Raw genomic sequence first — 15,272 nt, forward strand, 5'->3', positions numbered from 1 at the left:
TAAGGAAAATCCTGCATGACAGCAGTTCCCATTTATTTCACACTGACGAATGCCAGGGCGCACCAAGCATATGCATACACTACTTAGCCCGATCCTCACTGACATCCAGAGGTAGGTGCTAGTGTCCTCACGCCACAGGCTTGCCTGGGGTCACCCAACTAGTACGTGACAGAACCAGCATTCAGATCGTATGGTTCTCAACCCCAATTAGCACCAGCTCTGTGGTGGTGCATGCTTCCTATGCAGGATATTGTTCCTGAGGACTACACAGGAGCAGGGAGATGGCTAAGCATAAAAAAAAAGACTTTTCCCCCACTGTAGTGGCGGTGATCATTATTACTGTTTACATTAATAGTATCACTTACATAGTATTTGTTGTGTGGCAGACACTGTGCTGAGTACTTGATAGGATGTATTAAATGAGACATCCTCCCTTCAACAGACCAGGAACCTGAGGCCCAGTGAGGTTGCATAATTTGCTCCACAAGGCTGATGAGTGAGTGGTCCAGATTTCCAACCCAGACAGTCTATCCCTGAAGCTCATGCTTTTGAACAATGGCCTACATCCCTTCTCTGTGTGAGAGACTGCATCCTGCCCATACATTTCACAAGCAAGGAGATTGTTCCCACCCAGACACATTTTAGGTTTAAGGCAAAAGTGCATCCAGGAGCTTCTCAGAGCCACAACAATGGGTCTGGTGCTCTTTTGTTCATGGAGCATCCCAGAGACATTTGTGGGGCCAGCACCCCCCATGTGGGGAAAACAGGAAGTGTGCAGAGTGCCTGCCATCCTGAAGCTACCAGGCCAGTAAGGAGTTGCTCCCCCTGGCACAGTCAGAATCAGTCTGAGCTTCTTGGCTGAGTCTGTCTAAAAAGAACGTTGACCAGACATTGTCTTTTTCAAGGACAGTGACCAGATCTTGGTTTTCAATTTTGTATGTGATTTTTCACGTTCATCTCCTACAGGTGGTATGTCACTTAGAGAGAGATGCTCAGGAAATGCCTGCATAAGGAAAGAGCCTAGGTTTTCGAGTCCAACAGATGGGGGTTTGAACACCTAGTTCACCAATGTTGTCGAGAAAGTTAGTATTAATATAAACAAAAGTGTGTAGCATGGAGTCCAGCAATTGGCAGTAAATGGCAGTGACTTTTGTCTTTACGTTTTCCTCTCTTGTTTTCTGAGAACCAACCTAGGGAGAACAGGTGAAAGGTGACTTGAGCAGCCAAATGATCTCACCTCCGCCTCAGCCTCATGCAGTTAACTGCATGTGAACTTTTGCAAGGATTCATTGAGAAGCTGTGCTTGCTAAGCAGAGAATCCTGTCTTGAGTGTGCTATAAGTTATGACTGTACAGAGACAGCCTGGCCCTGGTGGTGACCTCGAAGGATACAGTCTGTTCTTTCTGACTTCACGGCCTGCAGAACTGGCCCTGCGCAGTGCGCTGGGCCCCAGGGCTGGGGTCACATACCTCCAGCTCAATACTGCTGGCTTCTGAGGGCGCAGTCAGCTCTCACAGTCACTGTGGGCAAGTCATTTTTATTGTAGTACCTGCACTTTTTGCTGTATTTTAGCCTTCTAAAAATTCTTTTCATTCTTAAAAAAAATTCCTCTCCACTTGCTACAGTGTAATTCTTTTTTTTTTTTTTTTTTGAGAGAGAGAGAGTGCAAGCAGTAGTGAGGGGTAGGGGTTACGGAACAGAAGAAGAGGGAGAGAGAGAGAATCTTAAATAGGTTCCACGCCTAGCACAAAGCCCAAGGCTGGGCTCCATCTCATGACCCTGAGATCATGACCTAAGCCAAAATTAAGAGTCAGACATTTAACCAATTGAAGTGCCTCTATAGTTCATATATTTTTTAAGCTAGAAAATATTAAATATTTCTTTTGTGACAGATTAAATGAATTAAATTAAATTGAATGACATTAACTGATCTGACCATAAATAAAATGTGAAACTCTTAGGATGACAAGTGGAACCCACAAGAGTGAAATGTGTAAGTCTTTTAAATTTCTTATTGAGCTTGGGTACTGTACTGGATCAGACCAAGTACCCAACCTTGTCATGGAGGAGTCAATAAATAACACTTAAAAATGATAGAAGATATAGAAGTCTTGAAGATTTTTTTTTGAAGTGTGTTTATTCTAAAAAGCCTAATCTTTAATTGAATCACTATAGCAGTGGACATGATGGCTTCCTCTTTATTGACTGAATTGATTTTTTTAATGCAGACACTGTTTGGAATATAAGTAGTTTTGTCAAGTGGTGACGCAGGAGACCAGTAAATTAAGGAAGCATTTTGTTTCATCTTTGTGTCTTTGGCTCAATGCCTTCTCCCAATCTTCCAGGATTCATGTTCAGAGCAAAGTACAGTGGCATCAAGTCCATCACCCAAGGAAAGAACTAAAAACCAGAATCACCCAGCTGTGGTTGTTCTGACCTCTGTTTTTCTTGAAATTGAGCCAAGTGACAAAGACCATGAGTCTGATCTTGACTATAAGAGAGAAAATTGAAGATTTTTAAAGTCAGTTCTATATCAGATGAAAGGAATAAAAACAGCCTGGAATTGGCCCCCACAAGGTGACCAAGTCCTTAGGATCACAGGCCTCCTGAGAACTTGGTAGTCATCTCTGACCAAACAACGAGCTGGGGGTATTGTGGCATTGAATGCTGTCCCAAAAGATTTAAATTGCCTCCCTTGTGAATTTACACACAGAAGTGGGCCCTTCCCTTCTTTCAAAACATTTGAATATCTGGCATCAGAGAGGAGGTGTCTGGGATCCCAGCACTGTCTTCTGTTGCATAGAGAAGTTCTCTAATGTCCAACTGGGTTTAATACTGGAAATTTTTGTTTTTTAAACTATCTTTTGGAACCACAAGGGAAAGCCAGAAAACTTTGCCTTGCCTTGCTTAGAAGGTGGCATTTCAGTCTTAGAAGGGTGGGAGAGCCTGTACCTGGGGGGACCCCATAATTTAGCATCCCAACAGGATTACTTTTGAGTGTGAAAGAGGCCCTTAGTAATGACTGCATCAGAATGACAAACTCCAGGAATCTCCCAGGCAGACTAGAATGTAAGACCACCCTGGTTGGCATGCTGTAGAGATCACCCAGGATCCAAGACATTTTGCCATAAGGGGGTACAAACAGTGATTTTTAAGGAACTTCTGTTTTGTTTTTACTGCTCAATCTACCTGAAGATCTTTGGTTAGGTCATGAGCATAGATGTTTCTATAAGATTCTCATAGCATTTTGATTGATGCAGACTCAATTTTGAATTGTATTCATGATTCCAGATTGACAACCACGAGTCGCATGGCCTCTACAACAGTTGAGTGTTACAATGGCAGGAGGACACGGTGGGAAGATAGGAGGAAGGAGGAGATGGGTGGAGAGAGAGAGAACATGACTGTGAAGGTGGTGAATTTGCAGAAGCTCAAGCATCTTGGTAAACCATCTGGTGAGATCACATGCTGGGAGTCACTGCGTATCAAGATGGTGCCAAGCGGCCAGCATTAGGGAATGTGATGGGGGCAGTAAATATCCAGAGTAGAATTGTGGAGAAGCAATGACAGGTTCTGGCTTCTGGGATCAGACCTGGATGCTTACCTTTCAGCCCAAAGAAGGCAGGTTTAGGTATTTGGTACCTGGGCAAACAAAGCTAAAAGCTTTCCTTTGTGAAAATCTGTTTCAGAGATAAGGACAAGACCAGCTCATCTGCTGCACAAAGGGGGCTCTCATTTTATTTCTGTAGCTGTTTTCCTCTTGAGTGACATAGCTGTGCAGTGGCTATCACAGCTCTGAGAAATGACAGGGGCTGCTGGCCCCCAGATGCCTGCTAGGAGCCATGTTGTTAGCCTGTCCAGATCATTCTCTTGGATTACTCTCAGGGGGAAAGATATTTAGGTACGCCTTTCCTGTCTCCAATACAGTCATCACAGTCACGCTGGCCAGTGGTGTGTGCTTTCGTGCTACATGATTCAAACCTCTTTACACAGCTAACGTGTGGCACACCCACCACGTTCTAGCCCAGGCCTGGCATGGGGAATGTGGAGATGACTCAGTCTCCATCCAAAAGGAGCACCAAGTTTCTGCATCCCCATATTTGAGCCTACTTAGTCACGTTAGTGCCTCTTGGAAATGGCTTTTGTGAAAGTAGTTTTCGGGTAGCCTTAGCCTTGTCTTTCTTTAGGGGTGTGAGGTTGAAGAAAAGCTCTTTCCTGTTCTCAGCAGGTTCTCTTTCCAAGATGGCCCTGTGGTATTCACCTCTCCAAAGCCAGGCTAGTGTCTTATGTTTCATCTTGCCTTTAAAAGCTGCAGCAAGATTAGATACCCAAATCTTATTACTGGTGCTAATCCCATAAGGATTAAACACACAGAGCCTCATTAAAATCCTTCTAGTATGAAAGAACAGGTCCCTGTAGCTTTTAGTAGAACAGTTCAGGGAGCAGCTCTCAGTCACTTGAGGGCATTTGGTAAACTGTCATCAGGTGGAAATCCCAGAAGGACCCAGCACCTAGTAGAAGACATATCCTAGAGCTGAGAACACTGTGCCCTTGCCTGGGAGAGATGGCAGCTCTTCACACAACAACCAACAGCTTGTCCAGCAGTAGGCAGGGCTGGCTCTTTATCCAGATCAGGTGTATTTGGATTTAATTAAATTGAGGCTCCCCAGGTGCCTATGCGATTAGCTATAATTGCTGCTTGGTAGTGTAGCAAATCTGAGTTTTGTAACTGTCACAGTGACATCTGAACATCTGCTCTAGGTCTCAAATAGTCTCAAAGCCAAATAAAGATAGACAGGTCCTGGGGTGCCTGGCTGGCTCAGTCAGTGGAGCATGTGACTCTTGATCTCGGGGTCGTGAGTTCGAGCCCCACATTGGGTGTAAAAATTGCATAAATAAGTAAAACTTTTTAAAAAAACTTTTAAAAATACTATTAAAAAAAGACAAGTCTAAAAGGAATCAGATGAAGAAAAAACAAAGACTTTTAATAATGAAAAAATAAATCCCTGCAGTACTGTTACTTGTGTGGGTTTGTGCTATGAGGCAAAGGACTTGGGATTTGGGGTTAGATGTAGGTCCAAAGTCCAGCGCTCCCGTTGGCTCACTTTGTGAGGTCAGGCAAGTCACTTCATCCCTTCGGATCTACTTCCTCTGCTGTGTTGGTGTTCCCAGGACAGGGCCTGGGGCACAGTGCATGCTGGCTTTCATCCATTCATTTAGGTCATACTGACTGAGTGGCCACCCAGTGGCTGGCCCCACGGATACAGTGAGAAACAAGACCAGGAGCATCTTTGCCATAAAGAGTATACCACCTAATAGAGGTTCCTTCATATTAGAATAAAACATAGGGTTGTAGATAGTCAAGGGATAAACGAAATTAGGTAGAACCCCAAGAAAATGGTGGAAAAGTAAAGATTTTAGTAACAATTTAAAATAAGTCCCATTTCTTATGCAGGCAAATGATGTTCCCATTGCAAGCAGCACAAACCTCCACTCCAGTGTGAGGGATGTGCTGAGTGTCTAAAACCTAGGTTAAACTGGTCTAAAGGGATTTAAACATATTGTTTTTTATTCTTTATTTTCATTGTTTTTTTTAACTAGCTGGATTTTTGTTGAAAAACAGGGGCACCTGGGTGGCTCAGCAGTTGAGCGTCTGCCTTTGACTCAGGTCCTGATCCCGGGGTTCTGGGATTGAGTCCCGCATCAGGCCCCTTGCAGGGAGCCTGCTTCTCCCTCTGCCTGTGTCTCTGCCTCTCTCTCTCTCTCTCTCTCTCTTTCTCTGTGTGTATCTCATGAATAAATAAATAAAATCTTTTAAAAAGAAAAACTAGTGTATGTACATAGTAAAACTATTCCAGCGGTGCAAAAGTCTATATACCATGAATCAAGCTGTGTCTCCCTCTCACCCTCAGTCCCCAATTCTCCTCTCCAGGAAGTCGGTATCTGCTGTGGCTTTTCAGTGAATATTCAGTCAGATAGATTGTGCTATAAGCCCTTTCAAGCCCAGGCGCACACTGGAGATGTGGCGTCTCCCACCCTGATCCATGAGGTGGTCAGAGGCACTCCATGTCAGCAGGTTGGTCTCAACTTCATTGTTTTTCATAGCGACTTCACTGGGCTTCTGCTGATGGGAATTTCTACTCCTTTACTGTGACCAGCAATGCTGCAGTGAACATTCTTGCTCACATATCTTTGCACTTACGTGCATACCTCTTTGCACACCTACAGTATAAAGCCCCCAGAAGTGGAATTGCTAGGCCATTTGTACTTAGACCAGCACTAATAGATGCTACCACGTTGCCTTCTGAAGGCTGTGCCAGCGTACACTCCCTACATCAGTGGACAGGCCAGTGGGCCAAATACCCACACCCCCTTCTGATCTGGGGCATTGGTGACCTTTTTCTAGCAAGGGCAATGGAAAATGATTCCTAATCATCTTTTAAACTTGCATTTAAGTCTGAGTGACATGAAGCAACTCTTTGAACTGCCTATTTGAAAGACAAAAGAAACAAAATCAAAGATATCCTCCACTTTTTTTGTCAACTAGGACAATGGTTCTCAAAGTGTGGTCCCTGTACCAGCAACAACATCATTGCCTGGGAACCTATTAGAAAGGCAAATTGTTAGCCCACCCAGACCAGATCTCCTGAATCAGAAATTCTGGAGGTAGGGCCCAGCAATCTGTGTTTGAACCCTTTGCTTAGGCCCCAGCCTTAGAGTTCCTGATTCAGGAGATGGGGTGCAACATGAGAACATGCATTTGAACAGCTCTGCAGTGCTGATGCAGCAGGCCCAGGGACCATACTTTGAGAACCACTGACCACTGCTAGTGCTTAAAACATACAGTGATCTAACCTTGATGCTACTTTTCTGGTTCACTCTTTACAAGAAAGAGTACCAGAAAGCACCTGTCTGTATTCAAGGCTTTAAAGATTGGGCATTTGGTGGACCTGGAAAAGGTGCCTGGTGGTGTAGAGGGGGGACTCACCCCTGCTGTAGAAACCTGGCTTTTTTTTTTTTAATAAATTAATTTTTTATTGGTGTTCAATTTACCAACATACAGAATAACACCCAGTGAAACCTGGCTTTGAGGATATATTCGGAAAGCTGCTACTAGGCCAACAACCCACTTTGGAAGCTTCCAAAAGGTAGAGCAGCGCCTCCACATGTGAAGGCTGCTTACTGAAGGGGACAGGAAGTCTGTAAAGGGATGGCCCAGAGACAGAGCAAGAGTATGCTTCAGAAACCACTTTCCTGTATTTGCCAGAGCTGGAGAGGTCCTTTCTCCTCACATGAGTGGTCCTGGGCCCTGATTGTACTTTGGAGGCACCTGGAGATCCTGTAAAGGACCTCCCAGGCCTGGGAGGACCGCCTGTGGACAGCCTAGGCATTAGTGTTACTGTTTTTCAAGATCCCCAGGTGATTTAATGTGCTGTCAGATCGATGCAGTTGGATCGAAGAACACTGCTTTGGGAGAAAAATCTAGAAGCCTAGATTGGCCTTTTCAAGTCTTAAGCTATAATTACTTGTTTAAAATAATTTAAACAATAGTTTAAATGGTTTGGGCAATGTTTATATGGGTGTAAGCATGTATAAACTCATCATGCACTTCCTATTACATTATGCCTCATCAAATAAAAATAAAAATAAAGAATAGAGTGGGGGTACCTGGCTGACTCAGTTGGTTGGAGTAGGACTCTTGATCTGGGAGTTGTGAGTTCGAGCTCCCATTGGGGGTAGATATGACTTAAAAAAAAAAAGAATAAGGCAGATTTCTGTGTATTATTACATAATGGTTTCCAAGACATACTGTTAAAATAAGAAAAACAAAGAAAACAAGGTATTAAATAATCTGTATGCTACCATTGACATTTTTTAAAAGAATATAAGAAATTACCTGTTACTACATCTCTAATATTTTTTGAATTTTGTGCCATATGCAAGTTTTACCTATTCAAAAAAAATGTTAATGCAGGTTCCTGGGCCTGGCCCCCCTCTTACTGAGTCTCCAGACAGCTGGTCTGGGGGTGAGGCCCAGGGCTGCCCCTGTCTCACAGCCCCTCCAAGTGATCCTATACCCCCTGTAGCCTGAGAACCCCTCTGCCTGGGGTTGTGCTGGTCTGGCGGGGGCCGCATCCCTCTATGAAAGGAAGCTATACAAGGCGCTTGCCCCAGGCTTCAAAGGCAGCATCTCCCGTGCCTTGCCAGGTGTGAGAAGCAGCTGGTCAACCCCCGCGAGGCATGGCAAAACCTCTGAACCGCTGCCTAGGTCAGCGGCCTGTTTGAACTGTAAATCCAGAGTCTCCTCATGCTGGCCTGTCACGGGCATGTGTCTTGCCAATGTCCCTGACTTTCCCTGTTGGGCTTTATTTTAAGTTGGCCTCCTGAGGAGCCTGGGGTTAGGTCTAGGAAGGGTGTGACAGACCCCTTCACCCATGCGCGGTGCTAACCTCCTCCTCTTAGCAAAGCCACGGAGAACAGAACATGGCTTTGCGGGCTTCCGCGTGGGACCAACTGAGATCATCTCTCTTGGACAAACCAGGCCCTCTCCACGCAGGGGTCTCCTCTGTGTGCTTCTCAGTGAGCCTGCCTCTCTTGGCACTCTGTCCTTACATCATCAAGAGCTTAATATTCTAATCCCGTAGAGAGTCCTGGCCGTCCCTCCAGACTGAAGTTTGTCCTTCCTTCCTTCCCCCACGCTGACAAGATCCTGTAAATAACATTCACTTGGTACTTTTCTTAACACCATGAGTCATCATACACAGGGGTATAGCATCCTGTTTTGCAGCCAAAGAAGCTAATCCCAAAGGGTCTTGCTGTTGCTTTTGTGAACAGACATGCTCGCACACACTCTGAATATCTATTTCAATTTCCATGAGCTGCTAGACAGGCTTTTCCACAAGCCCCCTTAAGGGAGCATTGCACATCTGCCCATGATGAGTGGCATCATGGGCACCACTAAAGGCTGGTTCTCCTCTTGTCCTGAGAACATCTGGAAACTTTTCTCCAGGTCGCCAAAGTGTGTGAATATATGCCCCTTTCTCTCTCTCTCTCTCTCTCTCTCTCTCTCTCTCTCTCTCTCCTACACACACACACACACACACACACACACACACACACACCTGTCTGTCAGCATCTTGGCGCTCAGTCAGGAACCTTCCAGCTCTCTGCAGCTCATTTTGTTGCACCCACAGTGATTGGCCTCACCTCTCTGCCCACAGGCTGCACCTGGGAGTTTGGAGCAATGGTAAACTACATCAAGAAGACATATCCCCAGACCCAGCTGGTCGTCGTGGGCTTCAGCCTAGGTGGTAACATCGTGTGTAAATACTTGGGAGAGACTCAGGCAAACCAAGATAAGGTCCTGTGCTGTGTCAGCGTGTGCCAGGGGTACAGTGCACTGAGGTGAGTGATGTCCACTGCACGCTCCCACCTGTCCCCTCCCTTGGTCAGCACTTGTGTGTGGAGATGCCCCAGGACACCAGTACATATCTGTGAAGACCAGACTGAGCAGAAGCATGTGGGTTTTGCTTTCATATCATACACTGGAGTTGTCTTACCAGACTCCTTAAGCCCGATCTACAGCTGTATTTGGGGATCAGCTCTATAACTGAATAAGGGCTTTCCCCTTAATAGCTGTGGTTTCCCTACAGAGTCTCTGTGAGGTGACTTAGTCTGTTAATGCTCTAAGAGTTTTGTAGAACCGAGAGTTTATTGGAAGAACACAAGAGACTGGCAAGCCAGAATCTGAGACCTCGGCCTTATGATCCCAGATCCCTCCTGCCTACCAGAGAGTTGACCCTCAGATGGCATGGGGAAGGGATCTGTAGAAACCACGTAATCTGTGCCCTCACAGTGTCCATCTCCTATCGACATCCTAGACATCACCACAAGGGAAACGACCTGGCTGGTAAAGGTTTATCTTGCCCCTAGTGTCCTGCCAACAGAGCCCTGCAGGATGAGCCCTTAGGAGGGCATTTTCATCTGCTCTGACTCCCCTGGAGATGTTTCATCCCAGATCTCTTGAGGGTCACCACACATGTGCGTGTGTGCACGGACCCACACACACACACACACACACACACACACACACTCATTCACATACTACCTTCTCCAGACTCTTGAAATGCATTCACATTTTTCCCTTACTCCCTCTTCACAATGTCTTTTGTATTTCAAATGAATGTGACCAGTTATTAAAGATCTCTTGAAGAAATCCAGAATTGCACAAGAAAGTTTTAAAAAGTCTCCCTTATTGATCCAACCTAATGCCCAACAGTCCTTATAGTTAATAAATGATTCCTGCCTTTTGGCCTTGCCTCTATCTCTCATAGTATAGTTTCAACCTTTTGCAGCATTTTCTGAGGGATAGAGGCTGCCTGTTATTTCCAAATATGTATTACTGGAATTTGAAGCCAGCATATCCAAAGGGCAAATGCAGGCCCAGAATTCAGGCTCTGCCCACGAGGCATAAAGTTGGCCCAAAAGGAGGATTTAAACGTGCCCAAAAGAAGACTTGAAACACATCCCCGAAGGAACCATTCCTGAGTTCTAGGGCCGAGGCCTGGGTTCTCATTTTCCTCACCTGCACAATGGGGACAGCAGTAATACTACATAGTACCTACCTCACAGCACCATTGTGAGGGACAGAGGCATACACATGTATGCAAGACAGGCGTGTATGGTCCGGGACTGGTAATTACTGTCAGTCACTGTGAGTCAAGAAGTGTAGGTTAGGCCACTGGGTCATAGAGACCAGTCCGGTGAATTGCTGTTTCACTTAAGAGTCACTTGGGGGATCATAGAAATAAATTCAGTTTCTTGGGCCCCAGTCTTGTTGATTTGGACTCAAGGATCTGGGGTATAGAGCCAGGACTCTGGATTTGGACACATTTCACAAGTAACTAATGATACATAGCCACATTTAGCAGTCATTGGGCCTAGGGACCTGAGTGGGCCCCTCCCCTTCAGTCCTCCTCTGTGCTCTGGAGAGCCAGATGAAAGGACACATCCCTTTATTTTGGCTTGCCTAGAAATACCCAATTCCCAATTCATAGCCATTATGGAGCTGGAGTTAACCGAAGTCCCATCCTGCCTAGTCACTGGGATAGGAAAGGGCCTACCTACCTGCCTGCTCTCACCTGACAAATGGTACAGTTTTCAACAAGCCTGCTATGACCTGAAAAATTACTGTGAGCACACACTTTGTGTTCAGAGAGCACAGCATTTGATAAGTAGGAGGATGCAGGACAAGTTTGTTTTCATTTTCTTCCCCCCAAAGCACAAAATCTTAAGTGACAGCATCTGCATTTCATTTTGCTGCGTGAGCGCCACCTGCTGTTGGCAAAAGCAGGTGATCCTTGCATTGGGTGAATGAAGGTGTTTGCAGGAAATCTGTGCAAACTTAGGAAACAGGGACTCTAGAATCTGTGAGGCACTGTGAATACCACCCCTCTTTGTGACCTCAGAGCTCTTCAGACTTTAATCACGTACTGTCACATCAACCCCGTCCACTGAGGAGAGAAAGAGGCAGCTTTATCCCATGGAGCACAGAGGATAATGCCAGGGCTCAGATCCTGTGGTCCCACATACCGAAGTGGTGCCTGGTCAAGGAGACCCCATCACCCTGTGTGTGCAGGTGCTGCCTGGGGCTTGGATGCCCTCAACATCCTAATGAGATCTACTCACCGAAGGACAGTGCCTTACTTTAAACAAGTGTCACCTTTTGTTTCTGCCAAGGCTTGAGGGCAATGAGCCTTCTCAGCACTGGGACGATGGCAGCCATGTTTCCTTTACGCCGAGGTGGAGCAGGGAGGGCCCGGCTGCCTCTGCAGGGGCCACACAGGAGTCCATTCCACCGGTAAATCTCCCCTAGTTGAGTCCTGAGAACCGCTTGTCAGTGACCCATCCCCTCCTGCTGGCTTCTCACCCTGATAGCGCACCATCCCTCTAGCCAGAGCCCACCCAAGGCCCAGAAGCCAGCACCCGCTTGCCGTAGTTAGCAAAGCCTAGCCGCTGCTAGAGAAGCTCACATTTATGCTGTGCTGAACCGCTCAAAGGGGTGCACGGGTACCCGAAAGGTACCTGCTGCTTATGAACTTAGCATCATTCCCTCCACACAGAGAGCTACTAACTAGTCCTGGAAATGTGTATGATCAGACTCAGTCTAATTCTGGTGGAATTAATCATTTGAAGTTTACTTATGAAGACTCGTGATTATAAATTCATCCAATGAGTAGTGACCAGCCAGGAGTGTGAGAGGGAAAAGAAGTGGTACCAGCAGGTTACCTGCAGGTTAATTCATCCCTTGATTCATTTGGTTCATTCAGCTAGACACCCTTCTAGGTAATGAGGACACAGCCTCCAAACAAGACAGGCCCCTCATGGGGCCTAAAGAAAAGGGAAGGGAAGCTTTTCTGGACTGGTTTCAGGTAAAATCAATTCTTCATTCCTAAGGAAGCCCTCAACAATCTTGCATTGCAGATCTGCCAATCGTACTATGATCAAAATACCAGTATTTCATTGCAGTTTGGGTATGAGACATAGTCTGTGTATGAGGACATCACAGCACTTATGATGTTTGCAAAGCAGCAAACCAACAAGTAAATATCACTAATAGATTACACACCATGCCAGGTGGGGCATCTGGGTGGCTCAGTTGGTTGAATGTCTGATGTTTGATTTCAGGTCATGAGCTCAGGGTCATGGGGTCACACCCCACACTGGGCTATGCACTCAGCCTGGAGTCTGCTTGGAATTCTCTCTCTCTCCCTTTCCTTCTGCCCCTCCCCCTCAATCTCTCAATCAATCACTCAATCAATCAATCTATCAGCTATCATCTATCTATCTATCTATCTATCTATCTATCTATCTATCTATCTATCTTAAAATAAAATATTACCACTAGGCATATGGTGCAAGGAAATCCTAAGTCAAGTGAAGGCCATTGGAGAGGGATTTGGGCAGCAGGTGAGGGTAGAGAGGACAGTGGTACAGGGCCCAGGCGAGGGTCAGGGGCCCCTTGGAGAACAATAGAGAGTTAGCAGATCTCCCTAAGTGTAGTCCTGCCCCTAGCTGAATGGGTGTGTAAGCACCACTTTCTGGCAAATGGTGTATGTATTCTCTCTTTTGCTTTGAATGGGCAACCTCCAGGCTGTGGATGCATTTATGGCAAGAACGAGGGCTGTCACTCATAAAGTCCTTCTATAGAGTTGTCCCTTCATCAAGTCTGTGTTTATAGTGCAAGAGCTGTATGACAGTTTTAACGATCAGTAGTTTTGTATCAGAGCCAAGCAAAAGGGGAAAATCTGCTGAGTTTAGACAAAACTCTGTGGGCAGAACTCCAACCTAGGAAACAGCTTGGCTTCTCCACCAGTGGGTTGTGAAGCTGACCAAATGGCTTGCCCTTAGTATCTTGGGGATTTCTGTTTCCTTTTTATTGCTAATTTTTTTCTATCAGAAAAATGAGGGGGACATCCCCTTTCACTTAGTAATCACATTCCTATAAAAGTACATCCTAAGGGAAAACATTCTGACCAGGCAGAGAGCAGTTAGTGGGTGGCCATCCCTACCTTTGTCTGAGCTTCATGCCCCATCCTCCCTGCAAAGCCTAGCAAGGCTGGAATGAAGGACTCTGGGCCCACTCCCCAGTTCATAGAGGGGTGCAGAGATGGTTTTCTTTTGCCTGCACTCTCAAGCTGACCTCTCCGCAGATCAGCCCTGCCCCGGAGCCAGCGGCCAGCCTAGAGCCCTTTCACCTGGTTCTCTCAAGTCCAGAGGCTCCACCATCCCTCCTCCCAGAAGCCACACTGTTCAAGGGTGGTCTTGGCTTTGCCGCCACTACAGTATGACTCTTGTAGGGCCAAGCTAGAGGTAACCAACACCTGTCCAGCATGAGAGAGAATTGTAAATTATGACCTACAAATTACAGTGGCAAACAAGGAAGATTCTATTTTTTTAAAAAATCAAGAAAATCTATAACATTACAGAATATATATATTAAAAGTAGTGGGGGCGGGGCCTGGGTGGTTCAGTTGGTTAGGTGTCTGACTCTTGAGCTCAGCTCAGGTCTCAATCTCAGGGTTGCGAGTTCAAGCCCCGTGTTGGGCTCCACGCTAGGCACGGAACCTACTTAAAAATAATGATAATAAAATAATAAAATGAGGGGGAAAAACGTAGTGAAGAAGGCAACTATGTAAAATTATGGTAGTAGGATAGGGGAAATGGGCAGTCCTACTTCAATGAGTATAGACTTTCATATTCGCACGATAGAAAAGTTCTGGGGATCTATTTATTACACAACAGTGTGAATAGACTAAACACTACTGAACTGTATACTTAAAAATGGTTAAGGTAAATCTTATGAGTTTTTTACCAACATGATTAAAAATTTTAAAAAGGGGGATCCCTGGGTGGCTCAGCGGTTTGGCGCCTGCCTTCGGCCCAGGGTGCAATCCTGGAGTCCTGGGATCGAGTCCCACATCAGGCTCCTGGCATGGAGCCTGCTTCTCCCTCTGCCTGTGTCTCTGCCTCTCTCTCTCTATCATAAATAAATCTTAAAAATAAATAAATAAATAAAATACTTATCTTTGAAAAAAAAATTTTTTTTAAAGATTAAAGACGGGCAAAGTCTGGAAGAGAAACTCCCCTCCCCAAATAAGAACAATTTTCTTACATTGGTGTGGTAGCATTCTGGTGCTGTGATTTTGCAGTTTCATTAGCATGTTACTTTTAAGGTGTGTTTTAATATTGCCTACATCCACACCCTGTAAATTCATCACCTGCCTTAATTTGCAGCACACCTGTCTTCTTGTCCCTTTCTGGCCTGTCAGAGTCACGGGCTCCCAGTCTCACAGAACCTTTCTCCCACTGTCTTCTCGAAGACCCCAGAAAAGCACTTTGATCACTGTCACAGCCTCTCAGCACTCTGAGATCTTATTTATGTGAGTCAGGAGATTTGGGTGTTAGGTGCCCTCTTTCCCCAGCTCATTCTCTTCTGACTTCAGTTCCTTTTAGTCAATGCTTGGTCCACTCATTGTGCAAAGAAGGAGTTGGGAAGTTGAGCTTTCTCTGAGAAGCCCTCCAGCGGCATAAAGCAGTCAGCTCAGCTCTTCCTTACCCTAGTAGGTTGCCCTGCATATGACTGTAGGTGCCCATTTCGTTTGGACCCTCTTCTGTGTGATTTAAAAATCCATATCCTGGGGCACCTGAGTGGCTCCAACAGTTAAATGTCCAGCTTTTGGTTTCAGCTCAGGTCCTGATCTCAGGGTTGT

At 45.7% G+C, this 15,272-nt stretch overlaps 1 protein-coding gene across 2 annotated transcripts in view; it reads left to right on the forward strand.

Annotated features, from left to right (window-relative positions):
• The window catches only part of ABHD2 (abhydrolase domain containing 2, acylglycerol lipase), a 102,137-nt gene that overhangs the window by 66,504 nt on the left and 20,361 nt on the right, over positions 1-15,272 (forward strand). For both annotated transcript variants that reach the window (XM_041751023.1, XM_041751024.1), the window contains exon 6: positions 9,222-9,405. In XM_041751023.1, the coding sequence (XP_041606957.1) occupies positions 9,222-9,405 (184 nt within the window). The remainder of the gene's footprint in view (positions 1-9,221; positions 9,406-15,272) is intronic.

This window comes from Vulpes lagopus, chromosome 4, assembly GCF_018345385.1.
Source record: "Vulpes lagopus strain Blue_001 chromosome 4, ASM1834538v1, whole genome shotgun sequence".
NCBI classification, from domain to species: domain Eukaryota; kingdom Metazoa; phylum Chordata; class Mammalia; order Carnivora; family Canidae; genus Vulpes; species Vulpes lagopus.